At 42.7% G+C, this 25,960-nt stretch overlaps 1 protein-coding gene across 1 annotated transcript; it reads left to right on the top strand.

Moving 5' to 3' along the window:
* The first annotated feature begins 1,237 nt into the window (after window positions 1-1,237).
* CD180 (CD180 molecule) lies at window positions 1,238-25,282 on the top strand. Its single transcript, XM_082373671.1, has 3 exons — window positions 1,238-1,775; window positions 11,299-11,465; window positions 15,551-25,282. Exons 1-3 carry the CDS (start codon window positions 1,686-1,688, stop codon window positions 17,277-17,279), a joined length of 1,986 nt encoding a protein of 661 aa, XP_082229797.1. The 5' UTR covers window positions 1,238-1,685; the 3' UTR covers window positions 17,280-25,282.
* The last annotated feature ends 678 nt before the right edge of the window (window positions 25,283-25,960 follow it).

The raw sequence follows: 25,960 nt of genomic DNA, 5'->3' as shown, positions 1-25,960 counted from the left end.
TGGTAAATGATGGGTCTGAGGCTTCAAAGTAGATCTCTTTTCAGTCCGAGAACTCTTCCATGATACTGTGATGCACGTCTTCTTCAAAGCAAGGTGGTTGTCATCAGTCTGGGTTTGCTTGGACGGCGTTTTGCCAAAAGCATCTTTGAAGGTGTTTTGTTGATGAGGATGGCATTTTAAGGGTGACCAGAAAAGTCTAATTATTTGTAGTAGCCCTAGCACAGTGCCAACTACATAGTTTCTCTAACCATCCCCTGCTTTTTTGCATCTGCTCTGAAATCTCCAGATGAAGAACTTTCTTCACACCGTACACTCTTCAGCTTTTTCAGGAGGCAAAATTCTTTCTTAAACTATCGGGAGTAATAGCACAGTCTCTGCAGTGAGACTGTCTGGATCTGAAGCCCCAATCTACTACCTTCTACTTGTGTGGTCTTGGAGAGGTCATTTATTCCTCTAAGCATCAGTTTCTACATCTATAAAATGGGGGAAATAATAGCACCTCTTTGATAGAGTATATGATAAGGAGATATCTATAAAACAAAAGAAAACCTACTTAGACACATAATATGTGCTCAATAAATGGTAGCTACTGTAGGTAGGTATCATATTAGTGGTTGTAACACAGTAGTGGTAGTAGTATTATTCTCTCAAGGTATTGTGAACTCTGATGCTAAGAATTGGCTCTTGGAAATGAAATGGGAGGACAGTAATACCAAATATCTCCTATATGTCAAAGGACTGGAGGACAGACAATGTCTGAGGTAGCCAAATTCAGCCCAGTGAGGAATACACGAACTTTAACTTTCTTTAGTCACTACCATATCTTGCATCATAATGAGGGTAGTTGCAATCCTGTTTCGAAGGTATTTCTAAGAAAACATAGAGCCAAGGCTGGCACCCTTAACTCTTCTCTCTCTTAGTCAGACTGCTCTGTATATGGCAGTGGCCTCTACTTCCCTGGGTCACCTTGGGTGGGAACAAGAGGGGATTCCACTCCAGCCGCTTTAGCAGGCCTGAATCACGGGGTCAAGGGATGGATTCGTCCTCCTCCTGTACCAAGACCGGAAGTGGGTACTGTGAAGGTGGCCAAGGCAGCAGCTCCACTCCCTTTCTGGGATGACCCTGCTCCCTCTTGCCCTAGTTCCCAGCTCCAGCAGGTGCCCCTGCAGGGCACCTTCCCTCTGCCCCGCACAGAGTGCTCTGCCCTTCCAGTGTGCCCCAGCACCTCTCCTGGTCACTCACCTAGGCCAGCTAACAAGGTGGCCTCCTCCGTGAGGACAGACTCCTGCTCCCACAGCCTCTCCGATGGAAAGGGACCAGAAGCTGTTGCTGGCCAAACCGTTGAAGCTCGCCTAGGGTCACTAGGAACCATCACCCTGAGAGTCCATGTGACCAGCGCAAAGGAACTGCACCACTGATTCACGTCGGCCAGGAAATGCACTGGGCCATTCTGAGGCTGGGTGCTCAGCTATTTTTGGCAAGAATGGGTACTATGCAGAAGTGACTTCCCCTTTTTTGCAGCAAAAAGCCACCAAATGCTGAGCAGTCAACAGCATTTCTTGTTCTCAGGTTACCCTTCTGAGCACTCTCTGGCTGCCAGATTATCCCGGCCATCATAGCTTGATTCGATTTCCCAGCTCCAGGCATTAGCTAACCCTGCCAAGCTGGGTTGCCTCGGTCCTGTGATGGCTCCCCGTGTCGGCTGCTTCCTGTTGGCGGTGCTGATGTCTGCCAGCTGTGAAGTCATCACCTCCTCAAATCCAATGTGCACTGAGGTGAGTCCAAACTATTTGTCTTTGTCCAGATTAAACCACCTGGTAATGTTGAGATTCAGCATGCAGTCCTATCTGAGCCTTAAAAGGGCAACGAGGTGTGTAGGAGTTTTTCTTTACAGTGAAAAAGGAACCAAAGGACTCAGCCGGGGAGATGATCTTACTGATTCATAGTAGGAAGAAGTGAGAGTTGTTTTCCTCTGCAAACAATTTCCCCCAAATAATCCCAGTTGGGACATAAGACGTCAACAGGGTCCCAGTGCAAAGAGCAGACCTCCAAACCTGCTCCCTAGAATGGAGGAGCGTCTGTCCAACCTCCCAGCACATGGCCACTTCCCCAAAGAGTCCTTCAGTTTCCTGGCATTCAGGACAGAGACTAGTAAAGACCACCTGTGCCAGGCTTTAGAGCATATAAAGATCACTCTGAATGAGTCTGGCTTTCTCCTCGAGTTGGACAGCCCTCCATCTGTTTCACTAACCCACAGGAGAAGCATCTGAGCATAGAGCCAAGTTGCACCTTCTGTTTTGGACCATAACAGTATTTATCAACCTGTGGGAAGTTCTTGGGGAGGGTGGTGAGAGAGAGAAAGGAGAAGGGCTCATTCTCTTGCCATCCTCCACTCATTACCTCTGATCCCAGCAGGTATCCAGCACCATGTGGCCTGTCGGACAAGTGCTGTAAACAGGAAGGACCATCAGTCTTGGTGGCTGAGTGGGCTGCTTTCCTAGGTTGGGGCTGAATGGTGAGAAAGAGGCAGGAGTAGCAGGATGGAGAAAGGCAGGGCTTAGGAGCCAGGGTGAGGAGAATAAGGGAGAGCGGAGCAAGGACCCACCAGACAAGAGCAAGAATCAAAGCTAGGACTGGAACAAGGCCTAGAAGCAGAAAGCAACAGAACCTTGTTAGTCTGGTACTGGGATGGAATCAGGATGCACGCTCAGACCAAAAGGAGGTACGATGCCCAGGGGAAATTTCTCAGTCTGCTATAACAAAGTACCACAGACCAGGTGACTTCAACAACAGAAACTTACTTTTGTACAATTCTGGAGTCTGGAAGTCCAAGATCAAGGTGTTGGCAAGGTTGGCTTCTTCTGAGGCCTCTCTCCTTGGCTAGTTGATGGCCTTCTTCTCCCTATGTCTTCACATCATTTCCCCTTTGTATGCATCTGTGTCCAAATTTATTGTTCTTATAAAGACACCAGTCGTATTGGATTAGGGCCTACCCTAATGACCTCACTTTAACTTAGTTACCTCTTTGAAGACTCTATGTCCAAATAAAGTCTCATTCTGAGGTACCGATGTTAAGACTTCAGCATATGTATTTGGGGGAGACACAATTCAGCCCACAACAGAAGGGGGCAAGTAAAAGGCTTTTATCAGCTCCAGAACGCTGTATCCTCATCATTCAGGTTGAAAAATCAACTGCACAGAGGCCTGTAGGTAACATGTAAGAGGGTAGGAGTGGAGACACCATCTCCTCAGTAATCAGGTAGGGTATGCCATCCACCTTCTAGCAACATCCTCAGATGGGATAATATTACCATTAAATTCCAGCTCATTGGGAATCAGTCCATGTTAAACATCTTACTCTTAAGTCTACCAGTTCACTTTTTAAATCCCCACATTGCAGCAAAGTCTGTGCAGCCTTTCTGAAGCCCACAAGGGCCCTCACTGCTGGGAGATTTTGGAAATCCCTGAAAATACTGGACCAGTCTAGATTCCTATTGAAGACACCAGGCCCTAGAGTCACCAGTTGCTTTTTGCAAATGGTACCTGCTTTAGCAGAGGGAAGGAGAAAGAGGCAGGAAGAGCTAGTCCTTTTGCTGCCTATTCAGAGGACTTCCACGCCATTCAGGTGGCAGGAGTGACACTGAGCATCCCAGGACCTCCAGGCCTGCCCTATGCTACAGTGAGAGATTTCCTTTTTGGAGAAGTCAGGTGAGACTGAAACCTTCCAATATCACATCCTCCCTGCAGCCCTGCCTCTGAAAGGACTCTGATTTTAAATGCCTTGGGACCTATTCAATTAATAGTGGGTCTATATTTTCCTTTACCTCTTCTATCATGTTTGAGTTCATGATAGCAGGATTCTAAGGCTATTTATAGAGCCCTCACTTCTACGTCAATACTGGGGAGGGAACTGGGAGATACGACTTGTTCCTGAAGGTAGGGACCGTCTAGGCTTCAGAAAAGTGGGATAAAGTAGAAGTGGTAGGAGAGGATGCTTTTGATTTAACGGTTTGGCCCTTTTTCAGGTGAAATTCACTCCAGCTTGCCCACTCCTTCCTCTTGTTTTCCTTTCCTCATTCATTCTTCCTCTTCAGTTTCAGCAAAATTAACACATACTGTATATATGTTTATGTGACCACCATGAATTTATCAGGCCCTATCCTGAAAACAAGGGTTTGGTTTGGTTTTGAGTTCAGTAAATTTTTTATTGAAGTAAAATATACATACAGAAAAGCTCACCAATCCTAAGTGTAGAGCTCAGTGAGTTCTCACCAAGTGAACACATCCATGTGAGCAGCACACAGATCAAGAAACAGAACTTTCTCAGCACCTCAGAAGCCCTCTCATGTCTCCTCTCGGTCACTAGCCCCCAAGACCATCCAGTACTCTCATTTATGTCACCAAAAATTGACTTTGCCTCTTTTTGAATTTTGTGTACATGAGACCATACAGTGTGTACTCTTCTGGGTCTGGCTGCTTCCGCTCAATATCAAACACGTGATATTTATATGTGATGTTGTGTGCAGCCATCATGTGCTCCATTAATCACTGAATGGTATTCTGTTTTATTAGTGAAACTATTTATTTATACATTCTACTGTTAGTGGACATTTGCGTTGTTTTCAATTTTTTGCCTATTATGAATGTTGCTGCTTTGGATGTTCTTACCTAGGTCTTTAGTAAACAAATATTTATTAGGTGTATAATAGAGAGTAGATGTATTTGGTCATAGGGTACACATATGTTTAACTTCAGTAAATATTGCCAAACAGTTTTTCAATGGGTTGGTACACATTTATTCTCACCAGCAATGGATGTGAGTTCTGATTGCCCTACAGCCTCACTAACATTTGCTATTGTTTGTTTAAGAACATTAGCTCTTCTGATGGATAGGGGTATTTCACTGGGATTTTTTATTTTCCTGATAAATAATTAAATTGAGTATATTTATGTACCCTTGTGTGTGTTTGTGTGCGTGTGTGTGTGTGTAAGTGCCTATTTCAAGTCTTTGGCCCATTTTCTCTTATGTTGTCTGTATTTTGGTTTTTGTTTTTTGTTTTTGTAGTGGTTCTTCATGTATTCTGGATACAGGTTCTTTATCACATTACAAATATCTTCTCCCACTCTGTGGCTTGCCTTTTCACTCTCTTGACATTTTTGGATGAACAGAAACCCTTAATTTTAATATTGCTTGATTTATCATTGTTCCTTTATTTATTTTCAGTGCATATCTGTTCTGTTTAAGAAATTTTTGCCGGGACTTCCCTGGTGGTGCAGTGGTTGGGGGTCCGCCTGCCAATGCAGGGGACGCAGGCTCAATCCCTGGTCCAGGAGGGGCCCACATGCCGCGAAACAGCTGGGCCCTTGTGCCACAGCTACTGAGCCTGCAGTCTAGAGCCCGCGAGCCACAACTACTGAGCCCACGCATGGCAACTGCTGGGGCCCGCCCACCTGGAGCTCGTGCTCCGCAACGGGAGAGGCCACAGCAGTGAGAGGCCCACACACAGCAGCGGAGACCCAGTGCAGCCTAAATAAATAGATAGTTGATAGATAGATAGATAGATAGATAGATAGATAGATAGATAGATAGATGATAGATAGATAAATAACTTAAAAAATTTTTTTGCCAACACAAGGCCATGAAGATATTATCCTATGTTTTCTTCTGGAAGTTTTATAATTTGGTATTTATGTCTAAGTTTCACATGTAAATTTACAGTCCACTTGGAATTGCTTTTTGCATATGATGTGACGTAGGAGTCAGGATGAATTTTTTAATAAAACTTTTTGTTTGAAAAAAATGTCAAACCTTGACAAATTCTAAAATATTCTAAAAATATTATAATGAACACTCGTAAATACTCCACACAGAACCTTCCATGATTAAATGCTCTGTGTGTGTATTCATGTAGGTGTGTGTATCATAAGTAACAAAATTAGATCTATGACCAGGTTTTTGGAGGCTGACCAATATGCAAAGAGTAGCTGGAATTCAGTGTTCTGTGATTTGGACTCAGGTAACATTTTACATGTGCTCTTGAATAATTGCTTGGGAGTGTAGGCATGCCTCCTCATTTCAAATGGGCTCATCTTGACTATTCTGTCCCCTTAAAACCACAGTAGGAGACAGTCTTTTGGGTCTAGGTATGGGGAGAGTGTTTACGTAGAGCTATGTTTTAAAAGAACTCCAAGTTCATGGATACAAGGGCTTCCCAATAGCTCTAGACGATGACAATGATGTTTTGATGATCCAGGGAAATGCTAACTTTTCTTGTGAGAGTGACATACATTACCTCATTAATACTCAGAGTTGGTCTGTCAACAGGGGTTATTACCCTCGATCTACAGCTGGGCAAAAAAGGAAGCTCAGAGAACACAGCTTGGTAGTTGAGAGCTGGGATTTGAACCTGGGCAGTCTGTCTCAAGAAACAGGAAAAGAACCACTTATAATTGGAGTGCCCTTTGCCTGGAGGAGTTAGACTGACAGCAAAGTTTTAGGGCTGTGACCTCTTGGGAGTGTTTTGTTTCATTTTCAGAGAGTAATTATGACTCTGTGATTTGGCTCAGTCAAATTGCTATCTCTGGATAGAGGAGTGATCACCAAGGGAGGGCTGGGTTTCAGTGTCCCAGACTCCTCGTGCCTGGAGGAGCTGGCTGCTGTGGGTACCAAGTGCAGAGGAGACATCCCAACAAGTGGGATCAGCGCTTGCGTGAAACTCAGAGAATTTGAAATCAGAAAATGATCTCAGCACTTGTGAGGAGAGAAAATATTGTGGAATGGCAGGGGGTTAGAGATGCAGCAGAAAGAAGCAAAAGAAGATCCTGATTGAAAAAACGCATATGAATACCTGGAGGGAAAAGGGATTGCAGACACAAATGTAGCACTTGGGAGTCCTGCTCTGTGTAAAGGCACAGCTCTGTGGCGGAGCTGGAGATGAAGTGACCGGCACAGGTCCCAGTGCAAATGCCCATGATATGGAATAGGGATGGGCATGGGGCAGTTGTCCTGAATACCAGCTGGCTTTGTCTCAGCCCTGCTGGCTGCATAAGTTCACATCCAGAAGGGTCCTGTCTGCGATGGAATGGCCAAAGCAGAAGAATGAGAAAGTGACTTTGGAAACTGACCCTAGACTGAGGTCTAGCGATGAAGTCTGGGTCTGTAAGAAGTGGTCATGTGGGGCTCAGAGAAACCACAGGAGCTGCAAAAGCGGTGGTGGGTATCTGCCTAGAAAAGCAACTGAACCCGTGATCCTCACAGCTGGCCCAGCCCTGGGCAAAATGGCAGTGGCTACACAGTCAGGACCCAGCAATCCTCTTTTACACCCTGTCCTTTCCTGCTCCGTTGTATTATCATTCTGCTGCCCGTGAATCCTGTGCTATGCTATCAGAACTCACCCCTAGAAAGTTTTGCTGTGAAAACTGACAGTGAATAAGATACAGTCTCATTGATGTAGTTCTATGAAAAATGTATAACCTGAATCAAATCATGAGGAAACATTCAAACCCCAAAGGAGTAACATTCTGCAAACTATGAGCCTGGATTCTTAAAAAAATTAATCAATGCCAGGAGAGACCAGGAAAGGCTGAAGAATCATTTCAGATTACAGGAGACAAAAGAGACATGGAAATGAGATGCAGTGATTGTACGGGAGTGTGGCTGTGAAAGCCGTGGCAGAAGAGCCCAGAACAGTCTCTGAAATGTGTTTGGTTTTCAAATTTTCTCATGAGCTGCAGTTCTTGTCATTCGCGTCTTTCTTTAGGAATCAAGGGCAGAGAGCTCATTGCAGTTTATGTAACTAGAGATTATTGAGTGTTACGACCCAGGCTCGTGGTGGTGGACTTCTCAGTACTCCTGGGAAGTGTTATGCACTGGTTCTTGGGTTTTCACTGGGTTGAAACTGAGCTATTCCTTTCCATTTGCTAGGCGCTCCCTCAGGCCACTGGCTCAGGGGAGCTAGTGCTCCATTCCAACTTTGGGAATCACATTAATGCAGTGAAGTGCTTAGTAAAGCATACAATTTAGTTGTCACGGGCACGTTATATTCTGGAAAAGGAGGGAATTGCCAACGTCGAGCCTTTTGCTAAAGGACCAGAATAGAGTGAGATGAACTGAGAAAAGGCCCCCTTTCTCCACGTATATATGACATCAGCTATGCCAGTGGAGACCAGAAAAGAAAAATGTCTCCTCAAAGCTAATCCAGACCTTAGCAGCTGCACATACATCTTCTCTCTAGGTCTTCCATGTTCAGGGGGACCAAAGAGGGGTCTAGCAGCATGTGTTTCCCCCACCAGTCAATCAAATATGTTTTAAATGCAAAGTGTGCATTTCAAGGGCATTATGTAGATTTGTGGCAGTGCCTGAAGGGCTTTGGGTCTATGAAACAATTATGGATTACAAGAAAATATAAATATGGCAATTTCCTCAGTGACTTTCTTAATATTGCCACAATATAGAAGAAAACCAGTGATTTCCTGTAAATGAGCATGCTCACTGTACCTACAAAAAAGTGCCCAACTAAGCAGAAGTTGGAGTGAATAAAGGAAAAGCAGTTAAATTGGCAATACCTCTAAAATGTCACACTTCAGAGCAAAGGCGGATGTGTGCCATCTTCTGTTTCTAACTAAGCAGACCTGTTTACAACTCAGGATGAGGACAACTGCTGATTTAGACTTTCATGGGGCAGGTCTTTCCCAGTCCAGGGCAGTCTCAATGGGGCGTCTAGTGAGACCAACTGCATGGCCCAGAGAAAGCAGGGCCTGAAAGGTTGGATGAAATCACATGGAGCCTGAGATGAGCTGAGAGATGGCCTATGGTTCTGGGATGTCTTTCTTCTTTGTATTCCCAAGTGTACTTTTCTTGGAGATCATTTCTTTCTTTCCCTGGAGCCTCCCCATGCAAAATAAACCCCAACAGACCTTCATACCTGCCCCACTACCCTTTATCCTAAGGCATCATCCAGATAAATTATGAGCCCACAATTCTATAGGCTTCTAACTAACCCCTTCCCATTTTTACCTAGTTAGTCCAAGATCTATAACTTGAGTTTGCACTTCTAGCAAGCAGTAAACAACAGACGTCAGAACACTTGACTCTCCTGGGGACCCAGAATGAGGAAGTCCTCTGAATTTGTGTGCAGGGCTGTGCCCAAATGTTAAGTCTGGTATCAGCAGCCTGCAGTTCCAGAGATTTAAAACTCAGTCATTCTTCAAGATTACAAGACCTATGACCTAAGATCTGTGCCATGCTGTTAGTTCTTTTTAAAAAAGATTATATTAAGAAAATTTCTAAATATGTACAAAAGCACTTAGTTACAGGGAACCTTGCGTGCATCACTCCACATTCAACAACCATCAACGTTTTGCCTACTAATTTCCGCTATCCACTCCTTCCTTTCTTGCCAAAGTATTTTAAAGCAAATCCCAAGCATCATGTCATTTTGCCTCTAAATCCTTCGAAGTGCAACTCAAAATAAGAACATTTCTCCTACATAACGGCAAGGTCATTATCATTAACAAAATTCACAGTTTCTTAGTATTCTCTAATATCCTGTCCTCATTCAAAGTTCCCTGATAAAATGTCTTTTCCCAAATGCTTTATTTGAATCAGCATCTAAAGGGCTACTCTATGTCATATGATCCAGAAATCCCACTCCTGGGCATATATACAGACAAAACTATAATTTGAAAAGACACCTGCACTCCAATATTCATTGCAGCACTATTTACAATAGCCAAGACATGGAAGCAACATAAATGTCCATCAGCAGATGAATGGATAAAGAAGATGTAGTACATATATATACAATGGAATACTACTCAGCCATAAAAAAGAATGAAATAATTCCATTTGCAGCAACATGGATGGACCCTAGAGATTATCATACTAAGTAGATCATAAAGAGGAAGACGAATACCATTGATTTCACTTATACGTGGAATCTAGAATACAACACAAATGAACTTATTTACAAAACAGAAACAGACTCACAGACATAGAGAATAGACTTGTGGTTGCCAAGGGAGTGGCGGTGAGGGAGGACTAGAGTGGGAGTTTGAGATTAGCAGATGCAAACTATTATATATAAAACAGATAAACAACAAGGTCCTACTGTATAGCACAGGGAACTATATTCAATACCCTGTGATAAACCATAATGGAAAAGAATATGAAAAAGAATATATATATAAAATATATATACACACATACATATATGTATAACTGAATCACTTTGATGTACACCAGAAACTAACATAACATCGTAAGTCAACTATATTTCAATAAAACATTTAGAAAAGAAGGGCTCTTCTATTATTTGTTGGTTATGTCTCTGAAGTAGCTTTTGTATCTGTCTCTTTTTATAAGAGCAGCCTCGTCTCTCATCTCACCCCCTTGCTCTCCACGTCCACCAAGCATCATTCACATTTTGATAAAACGAAGTCAGTCATGCTATGGAATGGTCCACCTTCTGCCTTTGGCTGACTGCTACCTTGTGGTGCTGTTTACCTGAAATCCCCCAAATCACTTACAGACTGAAAGTTAGGCCTAAAGTCTTGACTGGATTTAAGGTTAAACTTTTTTTGGCAATACTTCATAGGTGGTGCTGTGTACTTCGTACTGCATCACATCACAAAGTATGTAATATCTGATCGTATTCTTTTGTCGAAGCTAATCTAGAGTTGATTTGTTTGTTTCAAAGTGAAAGAAAACATTTCCATGCGTCCAAAATCAAAACTATAAAACAAATTGTGTTCAGAGAAGGCTTGTTTTCATCCCCGCTCCTCCATCTGGTTCCTTCCTTTCCCTTAAATATAACCAGTTTGCGGTTTTTCCCCATGGTTTCTTCTTGTAAATGTAAGAAAATACACACATACCTTCCTTACACAAAAGGTAGCATACCGTATACCATATACCATATACAATATATACTAATAGATGTTCTGCACCTTGCTTTTTTCACCTTACAATAAACCTGCATATCACTCAATTATCAGTTTATGGAGATCGTGCTTATCCTTTTTTCAGCTACACAGGGTTCCATTCAGTGAATATACCATATTTTGTTCAAGTGGTCCTATATGGATGGAAAATCTGATTATTGCCAATCTTTTGCTACTGTAAAAAATACTAAAATGAATAATGTTATGCATAAGTCATTTTGTGTTTTTCCAAGTATTATATTTGGTGAAGATTCCTAGAAGTAAGACTGCTGCTCAAAGGATAAAACATGTAATTTTGCTAGACAGTCAACCATACACCATATACTGTCTGATACTAATTTATATTGTTTCTCTCATCAGAAAGAAGCCAACAAGACATATAACTGTGAAAATTTAGGTCTCAGAGAAATTCCTGACACTCTACCAAATACAACAGAATTTTTGGAATTCGGCTTTAACTTCTTGCCTACAATTCAAAATATAACCTTCAGCAGGCTCATAAATCTTATCTTTTTGGATTTGACCAGGTATGTATCTGAGTTCTTTGCGTGTGCTTGATGTTTTACTTAGGTCAAAACACAACTTGCATTCAAATTGTTTCCACGACCTTCTTTTGGGGCACAGGGACAACATGCTTATTCTGCATGTTTACCCTTTCCCATGAAATATTTTTATACAGGTAAAATATAATTTAAATAAGCACCAATCAATGGAGAGGAAAGTGGCTTGTTCTCAAACTAGATTGTGTCAGCAGTGGTTTATGAAGTTCTAAGGAATATCAATAACAAAACTGAAAATAAATCTTCTACTAAATCAGATGCCACATCATACTATATTTTAGCACAATTGACTATTAATGGGTGTGACATTTTAAGAAAAAAATTATAGGAGAAATACATGCCATCTACTAATTTTTTCCTGAAACTTGGTAAAAAAAGAGTTCCATTATTTGGTTTTAGAGGCAGAATTAGGATTCTAAATGCTGAACCAGTGCTTGTGAACCAGCAGGCAGAAGTATCGTAAGAAAATAAGGAAGAGAGTGAAAGAGAAATGCAGCTGGGGTGTGTGTGTGTGTGTGTGTGTGTGTGTGTGTGTGTGTAATGGGGGAAGGGCTCCGTATGTGGATGAGGTCTGCACCCCTTGCAACAGCTCTGCTTCTTCTACTTTGGTCCTTCAACTTAAGCTTCTACACAGCAGGAGAGTATTCACATACATAGAACTGTACGTTCACATCTGCATAACCACCACTGGGAGGTACATACTGCCATCCCACTCATGTTAGATGGGAAAACAGAGGTTCAAGGAGATTTTATGAGCTTGCTTAAGGTCACACGGGAAGGAAACTGGGACTCTGCTCTCCTGACTCCCAGTCCAGAGTCCCCCAAATAACCCTAGGCTACCTCCCAGCCAAGACTCCGTGAGATACAATTGAGAGAAAGCCTTGCCCTTTCAGATCTTTCTGTTACCTACCTAGTTTTGCCACAAAGAAATTTACTTTCCCTCTCCTTTATCATTTCTCATTTTCAGATGAGATGAGTTTGACCACATATTTAAGAAGTGTTGGGCCAGGATAGCTTTTGTAGCTGAAAGACTTTTAGTTTCCTCTACTGCTATTTTGAAAAAGTGATAAAAACAGGACCTCATACTTTCTAAAATCCTCCTCCTCTGCTGCCCTCCCCACCTGTAATCTGGCTACAAATGAGGCACTGTTTTTATTACTTAACACAGTCGTGGTTTCCTTAGCTTTACCAACTTGCTTTCTATCCCCTTTTCTCATCCTTCTGTCTTGCTTTTCAGACCTTCCTCTCTGGAATCATTTTCCTTTCTCCTAAAGCACCTCCTTAGACATTTCTTTAGTGAGTGTCTGTTAGCAGTCAACTCCCTCAGTTTTTGTTTTTCTGAAGATATCTTTATTTCACTCTGATTCTTGAAAGATAGCATTTTCTGGCGTATGATTCTAGGTGGACAGTTGTTTTTTTCTCGGCCCTTTGACGCTATCATTCCAGTCTCCCACTGTTGCTGTTGGGAGGTCATCTATCTGTCTAGTCGTTGTTCGCGTGTTGGCAATCTGTCTTTTCTTCTCTGGACATTTCCAATAGCTTCCCTTTGTCCTTGGAATTCTGTAATATTACAATGATGCACTGTGTAGATCGTCAGGCTCCTTGAATCTGAGATTGGCGTCTTTCATCAATTCTAAAATATTCTAGCCACTATCAATTTGAACTCCGGTTTGCCCCCATTCACTCCTGTATCTCCTTTGGATTTCTGATGAGACTTATATTGCATCCTCTTATCTGTCCTTTATATATCTTAATCTCTCTTTCTTGTTTTCCAACTCCTTGTTTTTTGGACTACATTCTCGGTAATTTCCTCATATTTACTCCTAGTCCATTAATATCCTCTTCAGCTGTGTTTAATCTCCTGTATAAACTATCCATTGGCTTATAATTTCAATTATTAACTTCTCTCATTTCAATAAGTTTCACTGATTTTTCATTTTACCAATATATGAGATCAGTTTTAATATTTTTTCTTTCATCATACTTTTGGTTCTTGGTGTTACCTTCAAACAGATCAAACATATGTTTGACAAAAGCATATTTATTATATGTTCTGATAATATTCAATACATATAAGCTATATATTCTTTATATATCATATATATACATATATATATGATATATATACATACACATTATCAGATATATCTGATAACTCTGGCATCTGCTACCTTTTTTTTTTTTTATAAATTTATGTATTTATTTATTTTTGGCTGCGTTGGGTCTTTGTTGCTGCACACAGGCTTTCTCTAGCTGCAGCGAGTGAGGGCTACTCTTTGTTGCGATGTGCAGGCTTCTCATTGTGGTGGCTTCTCTTGTTGCGGAGCATGGGCCTAGGCTGAAGCACGGGCTTCAGTAGTTGTAGCACGCGGGCTCAGTAGTTGTGGCTCGCGGGCTTAGTTGCTCCGCGGCATGTGGGATCTTCCCGGACCAGGGCTCGAACCCGCGTCCCCTGCATTAGCAGGCGGGTTCTTAACCACTGTGTCACCAGGGAAGCCCATGCTACCTTTTTTAATCTGATTCTGTAGAACTTTTTATTTTGGCTGACTTAAGCTAATGTGTTTTCCTTATGTGTTTAGTGAATTTTATTTTAAGCTCATTTATCATGTGGAACTTTGTGTAAATCTTTGTTTAAAATGTTTTCCTGGAACTAGATAATACCAATGAATTATTAATATTTTCATGTGTGACAATGGCATCATGGCTATAGAAAATAAACCTATTTTTTTGGAGATGCATACTGAAATATGTATGGACACCTAGGATTTGACATAAAATAATTTAGGAGAGAGAAGTAGGTATAGATGAAGCAAAGAAGCATATATGGCAAAATTGTGAGAATTGTTGCATTTGTGTGAAAGATATATGGAAGTTCATTGTACTATTCTCTTTACCTTTACGTAAATTTGAAAGTTCTTCTTATAAAAATTTAAGTAAGTACATGACTCCAGAAAAGGTTTCTCTTTACTTCTGCTAGTTACCTGAAGTCACTACCATCCTGGAACTGCTTTAAGCTAAATTTTCCACTTGGGTTTCTTTGGGGAAGTCCACAGAGGTAGCATAAATTCAGGCTACAGTTCCCATAGGTGGAAGCTTCTGGTTAAAGGATCTCAGAGGAGACTTTTCTTGTTGTTCTTGTTGTTGTTGTTCTACCCAGAGCCAAGGCCAAGACAAAAGCATATCCTAAAGGTCTCCCTCTGTGAGTTTTCTTTTTTAAGGTCACCCATTGAAAGGATCCTTTGAGGGTGTTGGTAGTTGGCAGGTTTTGATAAGACCTCCTATCCTGTCCCCAAGTTTGTCTCCTGACACGGGTCCCTGTGGCTTATTAACACTAGGGATTGGCAAATATTGGCAGATATGACAAAACTAGCTCCAGAATTCCCTTGGTTCTACGGATTCAAGCTTCCCTTTGACAATGCATTTCTACGTAATTCTCTTACTGACCTTCAGGGGAGCTCTGTGTGTGTGTGTGTGTGTGTGTGTGTGTGTATAATCCAGTATTTTTAGGTGTAATAACAGGATGTGTTTCTCTGAACCTCTAGTGTTCCATATTCCTATGGGGCATTTTCATATATACCATTTGAATCACAACCATTCTACAAAGTAATCATTGTTACTATAATTTAGAGAAGAAAAAACTGAGGTTGAAAAAAGTTGTGACTTGCCCAGGATGGCACAGATTCATATTTTACATAGCATATGTTATATATTATGCAGTATATAAGACATATTTTATATCACTTATAATAGTAAATAATAGTTTGATTTTGACTACAATCAAACCACTAAACTGTTCCAAACACAAACCTCTGAGAGTTCAATCTAAAATATCTGGAAAAAAATTCTAAATCAGAGTGTTCAGATCTGAGGCTAGTCATTAACTCAACAGGCCATCTGTGGGTACTGAAGAAAGTTTATTATGTTTTACTTTGAATAATAATGTACACTGTTTTTACTATACACAAAAGATGGCTTTGTTACTACAGGTCACTGTGACAGAATTATTTTCTTTTCCCTAATTAATTCTTATTAAATACTGTTATCTTTTTAAGGTGCCAGATTAACTGGGTACGTGAAGATACTTTTCAAAACCATCATCAACTGAACACCATTGTGTTAACTGGAAATCCCCTGATATTCATGGCAGAAACATCACTTACCGGGCCCAAGTTGCTGAAGCATCTTTTCTTAACCCAAACAGGAATATCCAATCTTGAGTTTATCCCAGTGCACAACCTGGAAAACTTGGAAAGTTTGCATCTTGGAAGCAACCATATTTCCTCTATTAATCTCCCAGAAAACTTCCCAACACAGAATCTGAAAGTCCTGGATTTTCAGAATAATGCTATACACTACATCTCTAGTAAAGACATAAACGGTCTGGAACAGGCCACGAACCTAAGTCTTAACTTCAATGGCAATGACATTAAAGGCATTGAGCCTGGGGCTTTCAATTCAAAAATCTTTCAAAGTTTGAAATTTGGAGGGTCTCTCAACTTATCTGTTATATTGAAAGGTCTACAGAACTCTACTATTCAGTCTCTTTGGCTGGGAACATTTGAGGACACTGATGACCAAGACCTCACTTCAGCCACATTTGAGGGACTTTGTGACATGGCTGTTGAGAGCATCAACCTACAAAAGCACCATTTCGATGGCTTCTCACCTTCTACATTTCGGTGCTTCACTCGACTCCAGGAGTTGGATCTGACGGCAGCTCACTTGAAAGGATTACCCTCTGGGATTGAGGGCATGAACTCTCTCAAGAAATTAGTTCTCAATGCAAATAGTTTTGACCAATTGTGTCAAATCAATGCTGCCAGTTTCCCATCCCTTACAGACCTCTATGTCAAAGGTAACATGAAGAAACTTGACCTCGGTGCCAGGTGTTTGGAAAAACTAGAAAATCTTCAGAAACTTGATTTAAGTCACAGTGACATTGAGGCTTCTGACTGTTGCAATCTGCAACTCAAAAACCTGCCCCACTTGCAATACTTAAACCTGAGCTACAATGAGCCCCTTGGTCTCGAGGATCAGGCATTCAAAGAATGTCCTCGGCTAGAACTCCTGGATTTGGCATTTACCCACCTGCTTGTTAAGGCTGCACAAAGTCCCTTCCAAAACCTCCATCTCCTGCGGGTTCTGAATCTCTCTCACTGCCTCCTTGATACCAGCAATCGCCACCTTCTAGAAGGCCTGCTGGATCTCCGGCATCTGAATGTACAAGGGAATCACTTTCAAGATGGGAGCATCTCAAAGACCAACCTACTTCAGACAGTGAGCAGCTTGGAGATTCTGATTTTATCCTCTTGTGATCTCCTCTCCATAGACCAGCAAGCATTCCACGGCCTTGGGAAAATGAGCCACTTAGACTTAAGCCACAACAGCCTGACAGGCAATAGCATGGACGCGTTTAGCCCTCTTAAGGGGCTCTACCTCAATCTGGCCGCCAATAACATTCGCATCATCCCACCCCATCTCCTCCCCGCCTTGTCTCAGCAGAGCACCATTAATTTAAGTCACAATCCCCTGGACTGCACTTGCTCAAATATCCATTTCATAGCATGGTACAAAGAAAACCTGCATAAACTCGAGGGCTTGGAGGAGACCGTGTGTGCAAATCCCCCATCTTTAAGGGGAGTTAAGCTGTCTGATGTCAAACTGTCTTGTGGGCTGACGGGTATAGGAATTTTCTTTCTTGTAGTATTTGTATTCTTGGTCATCATTCTGCTCATTTTTTCAGTTAAATTTCTTCTTAGGTGGAAATACCAGCACATTTAGTGCTGAAGATTTCTAGAGATCGAAAATAAATATGTTTAGCAAAATTGCCCTCAGTAAAGGAACTGTTGTTTGTTAGTGACCAGACTTTTCAGATGGGTTCCTGGAGCCGGGTAGGGATTCACTGTGCTTTTCTGAGTCCCAGAACTAATAAGCCTCCTGGGAAGGTAAACTGACTAGGGCCAGAGGGCCAGATGCAGCTGTGAGAGACACAGAGCCTTTTCCTCACATGGACGGTGGCTAGAAGTTGAGGAGGACCCATGGCAGGGAAAGGCCAGGAGAGTAACCTACTAGGAGGCCATCACTTCCATTCATGAGCATCCTTTGAAGCACCGCCCACCTTGACCCTAAAAGGAGGTCATCAACTCCCACAGCTTGGCAGTGCCAAGGACCCCAGCTCCCCAGCTCTCTCTCCCACAGCTCAGGCATTGTGCTTGGGTCTGAGTTCTCAGTAATGTAACCATTTGGGAAACAAGTTGGAGATAAAGTCTCAAAGCTTATTTTAAATGACAAAGAGAAAACAAAGAATTTAAAAGAAGAGGCTAAAAAATGAATCTTGCCATCAAATTGACTTCGTTAACCTCCTTAATCCTTACTTCTCCAAGGATTCTACAATGCCTCTGCAGTGCAAATAGCTCCAAGAAAAAAAAAAAAAAAAAAAAAGACACCCCTGCCAGGATGGCCCTCCCCCAGGGTTTAGGAGTTTTGCACATTGGCCACCCTCACTTCCGAACCAAGGAGACTTTTGCTACCTACCTGGTGTTCTCGCTCTTATTATGTTACAGATCCTAACTTACAGGTGGGCTGTGGTCCAAATGCTCTTCTCATTTGAATGTCTGGTCCCTAGAAGCTTCTTTCTCACAGGAACCGTAACATAAATGGTGGTTTGGTTCCCAGGCCAGCTCTCAAAAGCCTATTCACCGGGGATAGCAACTGAGATAGCACATTTACAAAAACTAGTGGAAGAAGGAAAGCATCCCGGCACACTCACCACTGGGAATGCAATAAGCTGCCTTAGTGAGCAGTAGTTTCTGTTGAGGCGGGGGGTATTGCAAAGATTACACCAGCAACAGAGAGGGGGCAAAATCATTAAATGCAGGTAGACAACAGGGAAGCTGGCAGTGTAATGACTTAGGCCTTCTTCTCAAGGTCCAAAGGGTGACACCCATGCAGGGCTTGATCTTCTGAAATCTGCATTGGCAGACAAGAGAGTTGAGCTCTTGTACTCAGGTGTTGCATTTATAAGGCCTGGATTAAGCTGAATAACCCATTTTAGGCTAGAGATAGTAGCTTATAGTTATATAAAATTCTGATTGGATACCAAAGTAAAAATTGATTAACATCCAATGAGAATTGATTAGCCCTTAGGTTGAGGGCATATTAGTGGAACAGAGTAGAAACTTGGGGACCAGCTCTTTACCTCTGTACCCCCCGGAAAAGCAGGAAAGACAAAGGAATAGTGAAGGAAAGCCATAAACTTTCACTGCAAATGCTCTGTCAGTCTTAGGGGATTTTTTTCGTGTAATACTACACAGGAGCCTAAGTTTTCCCAGATGTTCTTGGTTAAGGACACAAGACGGGGGCTAGGGTAAGGGGAGTGAGGCACTTGATTTGGGTGCAAAATTTAAGGGGGAACCAAAAAACTCAGTAATCAGGCAAAAAAGTTACTTTTAAAACTTTAAATTAATGCAAAAAAAAATCCATGATAAATATCAAAAGTTTTTAAACATAGCCAGGATCCACAACGGCACCATGCGGAACCATATTAGAGCCTGAGGCAAAAGGAAAATCACTAGTAGCCGTCCTGCCTTTGTTTAAAATTTTGGTATTTTTGTTCATTGTGGACATTTTACATTAGTTTTGATATCTTAATGTTGCATTAAAATACTATTGTTCTTTGTTACTGAGTTTTTGGTGCCCCCTTAAATTTGGTGCCCACGGTGGGTGCCTCACTCACCTCACCCTGTCCCTGCCTTGAGGACCGGGAAGAAGTGGGGCTTTCCTAGCTAACCCAGGCCGCAGTTTACTGAAGGCCTATTAGCAGGCACATGACCTCAGTTTTACTCCAAAATGTCCCATCTCCTTCCCCTTTAGTTTCTGGAAACAGGAAGAAGTATTCAAGATTTTACACCTTGTTCCCTCATCCTCATCTAACTCCCAACTCCTGGGCTCAAAGGCATCCTTCCTTCAAAGCCAAGAGAGGTGGCAGAGATGAATGGGTACCAAAGCCCTCTGAGCGCTAGGCGGCCTGGGCCTGGTGAGAGAGGGCAAGCAGAGCACACTCTACTAATGAAATGAAACATCACACAATTAACTGCTTTAATTATCTTGAATACCAGCATTTGGGAAAACAGGTGGCTGGGAAGGGAGTTTTCTTCGGTTTTCCTGAGGGAGCGTTAGTAAGGCAGTCATTTAAGGATGTGGGTTAGAGGGAGAAAGAAAGTGCCTGGAAATATGAGGACATCGTGACACACCCCTTCAGACACCTTCATTCCTTCCCTAGGCCTAGGATGGTAGGGCATCACTCTGAGAAGGCCAGTGCGAGCCACTGCTGGGTTGTTATTGGCCCTGAGTCTAGCAGTGACCAAGGCCTTTTCCCCTTGAGTTTTGGGCTCAGAAGGGACCTAACGCAGAAGTGGGCGCAGCTGCCTTGGCCTGTGCTGAGCAGGTACTCTTCTAGGAAGCTTCCTAACTGCTGCTACAGGAAAGGCCCCTCATTCTAGGGACCCTTCTGAAGGCAGGCAGCCAACCCTCCCAAGTCAGAGAGCACACTTCCCTCTGACTCGATGCCACCCATGTGGCCCACTCTCATGGTGCAGAAAGCACTCACCTTTGGGAACTCAGGCAGGAATGTAGCAGGACACACAGTTATTTCGTTTTGTAGATTTTGTTCATTTGCTTGTAGCAAATTCGATGATCAGCTCTGGAAACTTGGGGAGATATTCCTGGTGGTGACCTGAAGATGCCAAAACCATGCTCACTGGTCCCTCCTTCCCTTTTCTTTTTCTCTTTCCTTTTTCTTTCTTTGCTGTTTCTTCCCTTCCTTCATTCCTTAACTCTTTCTCTCCCTCTTTACTTCCCTCCTTTCTTCCTTCCTTCAATCCTATCAGAGAGTATGGAAGTCCACACTCTTAAGGGAATCCAGTCTAGGACTTCCCTGGTGGCGCATTGGTTAAGAATCCGCCTGCCAATGCAGGGGACATGGGTTCGAGCCCTGGTCTGGGAAGATCCCACATGCCACGGAGCAACTAAGCCTGCGAGCCACAACTACTGAAGCCCGTGCACTTAGAGCCCGTGCTCCCCAAGAGAAGCCACCACAATGAGAAGCCCGCGCACCGCAATGAAGAGTAGCCCCTGCTCGCTGCAACTAGAGAAAGTCCACATGCAGCATAAGTAAATAAATAAATTTATTTATTTATTAAAAAAAAAAATCCAGTCTGATAGCACCAACCCACTGAGTTCCCTGTGCATTCTAACAAACTTAAGCTCCTTTCTGCCTTAAGGAGTTAAGCTGCAGATAAGAAATACTAATTGCTGACCTACCACTCCCTAGCCACACTGTCCTCCATAATATTTAATGTGTAACTTGGAAAAACAAAAACTTCCTGTAGAGCATCTCTGATGCAGATTGCATTGCACTTAAGACTGTAGGGACCCCAGCCCTAGCAATATGTAATTGCCCATCTTGCTTTCACGTGTCAGGCCCCTTCCATGCGATGCCATGTGCTACTACATAACTGAGCACTGGTCTATCTAGGGCTTTGTGACAGCTCTTGTTTTAAGCAACAGTCAATTCACCCTACGAAGTCAGAAAGGGAGTTTTTGATGGCTGCTGTCACTTTTACTGCTTTATCCTGGTTACTAGGATAGACTCTGCAGACATGGTGTGTTCATTGGTTTTATGTATCGCATGTTGTGGCTGCTATGACAAGCTACTCCTATAAAAACGTGTTATTATTGCATATTGTAGCTCAGTGAGCTGACCCTGCATTTCAAAGTGTACTGAAGCAAATAGCGTTGAAGTCCATAAAAGCCGACTTGGCCTTCATCACAGGGGACTCTCCACGTGAGCTGCAACTCCCACAGTCTGGGAGCACGTTTTACATTTCCCCTGTGCCAGCAGCCATCACTGTTAACTGAACGCAGCACAGACCCAAACACAGCCGTTAGCTATGTATCTATGTAAAATTTCAGGGCAGGAAACTGTCATTTTATTTCTACCCATCTAATTCCCCAGTAAGTGCCGCTTACAATTTTGAAGTTTACAAAAGCGTGAAATAAATGACTATAATGTTTTCATATATTAGTATAGGAGGCAAGAGGGGTGGCTGACGTTGCTTTCTATCTGCCCTGAATGTTAAAGAGAAAATTAACTTGAATTACAGCAAGAGAGGATGCAGTTAGTTCTACGCAAGTCACGACGGGGTGGTCCTGGGTGTTGAGTTCTAATCAGTTGCCCGATACATCAAGAGCGAAGATGCCTGGTGTGGCAGGAGTTAGTCTGAAGGCTGCAGAGGAGTCAGCAGTCCAGTGTTTCTCCCGGAGCTCCCGGATACTGCTTTATCAGCAGAATCATCTGGGGAATTCTTTACCAAACAGATTCCTGTGCCCCACCTCTGGATACTGGGATTCTGTTAGACTAGGGTTGGCCTTGGACTCCCAGCCAAATGATCTCATGTAAAATCCTTCCCTTCTCTTAACTTTATCAAACAGTAACAGAAACCTGTGTTAGGCTCCATGAGTCAAATGAGCTGAAAAACTACGTCGTATCTTGTAAGAGGAAATTTCCGAACAAAATGGGGAAAAAAGTGTTAAGGAGCCTTCCAGCCAAGGGTGAGACATCTGGGCAAGCAGCTCATTAGTCTCTCCTGCCACCACTGCCAGGCCACAAGCCTCTCTCCGCAACTACCCTGCTCTCCCACCTACCCCCATTCCATCCCAGCTGTTGACAATTTGAAATCACTTATGGAATACTGTGGGTCTTGAAAAAGGAAAGGACTAATCTATTATTCTTAAATTTGGTTTTTAAAAGCCATTATTGCTCATGAAAGATTAAACAGCGAACTGCATTGAACATTCAACTCTCACCACCCCTCCCCCCATCTTTAGATAATATTCTCTAAACATTTGGCTGTTCAAGACATGCTACTAGATACTGCAAAGGTAAGTAGAGGACAGGGGTCACCTAAGCATTCATCCGTCTTCCCCTTCTCCACTTATGTCGGTTCATGGGCTTTCTAAACAGCTTGGGAGACCTTTTTCTCTTTCTCCTGTCTTTGGAAACAACCTAAATATCCAACAAGAGATAAATGATTAAAGACATTCTACGTTCTTGGGTGGGATAACAACATAAACATGCTGATACTACTAGGAATTAAAGAAAAACAAGTTAAAATGAGATAAAGTTTTATATCAGTCTGGCAAAAAGAGGAAGCTGGATAACAGTATAGGTGGGATGTGGGGTTATAGGAACTGCAGTGCACTGCTTATGGGTGTAGGCTGGTGCAGCTATTCTAGGACAGTGAGGCAAAAATTCATCAAATTAAATATGTGACCCACCAATCCTGAGCTGGGTGTGTATCACAAAATTTCACAATTCCACAACAATATGCAGTACAGCGTTATTGATGGAGGGGGAAGTTCAAAGCAATTTGAGAGCTCATCACTAGGAAAATGGGCAGGTAAAACGTATAAGACGCACACCATGGGGTATCATACAGTAGCCAGAAGCGATGGATTAGATACAGCTGCAGCAATGTAGTTGAATCTTAAGCATATAGTGTTGGAGGAGGTCACAGAGAGGACATGATCGCCAGTTGAACCAAAAGCTGGACCCGGGCAATTGGAGTCCTCATCTCCTCCCCTGGCCCTGTAAAGCATGTGTGGTGTTCCCACAGTGGGAGCCATTTTCAAGGATGCAGCCTTGAGAGAGCAAGGTGTTGCTGAGACCATCTGCACGGTATACACAACTGAACCCCGGTAAGGTTTCTATATCAACTTTTAAGATCCTGGCAGGTGGGTGCGGAGATCTCCTCATCTTGTGGCAGCCCAAGATAAGCCTCATATGTAAGTTCCCTTGCTTATTAAACCTGCCACCTACCACTCTGGAGTGACTGCCTCTTTCTTCGATCTCTCCTTGTCCTCTATGTATGAGAGTCATTTTGTGAACCAACAGATAGAGCTTGATGGAAAAAAAAAAAACCCAAATGACATATTAACATGATTTTTATCAATTAAAAATACATGTATACAGAACAATGATACCTATGTTTTTTAAGAACACAAAACCAAACCATTAACAAAGTTGCCTGTGGGGTAGGAGAGGCGGCTGGATGGGAGTGTTGGGATAAGTTACATGAACCTTGGCGCCAAGGTTGATGAGCCAAGAACTGAAGAGTAGGATGACCTCAAACATCTGCATCTGAGCTTCTCTACTTGTGCACGTGGGCATGGGAGAAAATAATGCGGCACGTCCTTAACATGAAATGCCACGCGGCCATTATAAATAATATTGCAGAAGTATATTTATAGACATTGAAATATATTTTTGATTTCATACTAAGCAAAAGAGGTTACCAAACATCATGCCCACTATTATTTCTTTTTTTTGGTAACATAAAAATCCATATACATTGAAGAATGAAAGTGGCTGGGGAATTGCAGTGATTCAAACTTTTTCTTTTGCTTTTCTGTATTTTTAATTTGCCTTCAATTGAACATGTATTGTGCAATAAAGAAAAAAATCAGAATTTTTCTTTTTAAAGATTTTTTTGTTTTCACAAAGGCACAAGAATAAAGAGGTAGTGAGAATTTACAGGTAGTACTGAGAAAGGAGCAGCCTTTTCCTAAGGCTTTGTGATTTCAAATGCAAATGCTCAAGCCCAAGCTTCCTGGGTTGCTCTTTCCTTTTCCTTGAGGACAGAGGGGGCCATAGTTGTTCTAAGGATCTCCACTTGAAAGCGGCAATAGGCTGAGGAGCTAGGACTCGCATTACTGGGTAGCACTGAACTGATGGGCGTGGGAGGCCGTCCACAGGAACTACCCTCTGTCCCGACAAAGGACTGCCTCCAGCCGAGGAAAGTCACTTTAGCCCAGTACTGTTTCACAGAGCATATGTAGGCCAAAGGGACAGAACTTTCAGGCAAAAGATTTTTATTTAGACAGGTTAGGGCTGGAGGATATAGAGACGCCAGCTGACATACGAAGGCTCGGTAGCTGCAACATGCTTGCTTTAGGCCTTGTGAATAGCTTCATCCTTCACCTCCAGGTTCTGACAGCCCTCTCGGGGCAGTGCTTCAGTGAAGCAGCAGATGACTTTGTTAGAGTCTGTCAGCTTTACAATATTAAGAGACTTTCTGTAAAGCTGCGTGGAGCAATTCCTAGTAACCATATGCAACAGATCTTCCTTTTCCCCACATCTGAACAGACTTGATGTTCAGTCCGTCTCGGTAGCAGATTCTCTTTTATTGCCTGCATCCAAGTATTGGGCTTGACAGTCCCACCGGCAGCCTGTGATAAGAGACGGTGACCTTGTCTTTTGGATTCCCAGGAATCCAGGCGATGCTGCTGCATGTTTTTTATGACGAATCATGCTAATGCTTCCAGGACAGGGTCTGAGGTGTCTGAACTGCCACACACCTCAGGCCCTGAACCTGGGCCAAGTGACTGACGTTTAGTATACAGAAAGTAATAAAACCAAGGTTCAACAAAGCTGTGGGGCTTCCCTGGTGGCACAGTGGTTGAGAATCTGCCTGCCAATGCAGGGGACACGGGTTCGAGCCCTGGTCTGGGAAGATCCCACATGCCGTGGAGCAACTGGGCCCGTGAGCCACAGCTACTGAGCCTGCGTGTCTGGAGCCTGTGCTCCGCAACAAGAGAGGCCATGATAGTGAGAGGCCCGCGCGCCGTGATGAAGAGTGGCCCCCACTTGCCGCAATTAGAGAAAGCCCTCGCACAGAAACAAAGACCCAACACAGCCATAAATAAATAAATAAATAAATAAAAATGTGCATTCCCTTAAAAAAAAAAAAAACAAAGCTGTGGTCATTTCCAGCTTTCCTAGATATATGAGACGCATACAATACGAACTGGGGTAGGAGGTAGGAAGAAAGAGGGATAACACAAAATGATGACTTTGTGGAAAGTGTTAAAAACATACAGGTAGGAAGGAAATTAAACTGAGTGAACTGCCCTACCACTGAATTCCTTAATGTCTGGCCTATATTGAAGTAAGCAAATTTCCGCAGTTAACAGAGCTACACTTTTTCATGTAACGTTTGTGTTGTGAACCAAAAATCTAGACGGGAAATTGCCTACTGATTAATTAGTAATTAATTAGGACTAATAAAGGAGCCCTATTACAGAGAATGATTAGCTTGCTTGGCTCATGGTTTCCCGCCAATCATCAGGTTTGTAATTTTGCACCATATGATTTTTTTGCACATAAACTTAGAAAATGAGATGGCTTAGATCATTCACAGAGGGCCCTGGGTCTTGAATTCAATTGCATGATACCTGGTAATGTTTAGAAAGGTCAAGAGCTTTAGAACCAGAAAAATCCACGCTCTAATCCAAGCTTTCTTTACAGGGTATATGTTAAATAAGTCACATAGCCTGTCTGGGCCTATTTGCTCATCAGTAAAATGGGGATGCCACCACCATCTGGTCTGAGGCTTGTGTTGGGG

The sequence above is a fragment of the Balaenoptera borealis genome (assembly GCF_965194805.1).
Source record: "Balaenoptera borealis genome assembly, chromosome: 2".
Lineage (NCBI taxonomy): Eukaryota > Metazoa > Chordata > Mammalia > Artiodactyla > Balaenopteridae > Balaenoptera > Balaenoptera borealis.
This window is presented reverse-complemented; position numbering and strand designations above follow the sequence as displayed.

Bases quoted from the DNA above. Each gene is read 5' to 3' on its own strand.
- CD180 (XM_082373671.1), top strand. From the start codon at position 1,686: ATGGCTCCCCGTGTCGGCTGCTTCCTGTTGGCGGTGCTGATGTCTGCC. The intron at 1,776-11,298 runs GTGAGTCCAAAC...TTCTCTCATCAG, and splicing joins CAAATCCAATGTGCACTGAG to AAAGAAGCCAACAAGACATA. The intron at 11,466-15,550 runs GTATGTATCTGA...TATCTTTTTAAG, and splicing joins ATCTTTTTGGATTTGACCAG to GTGCCAGATTAACTGGGTAC.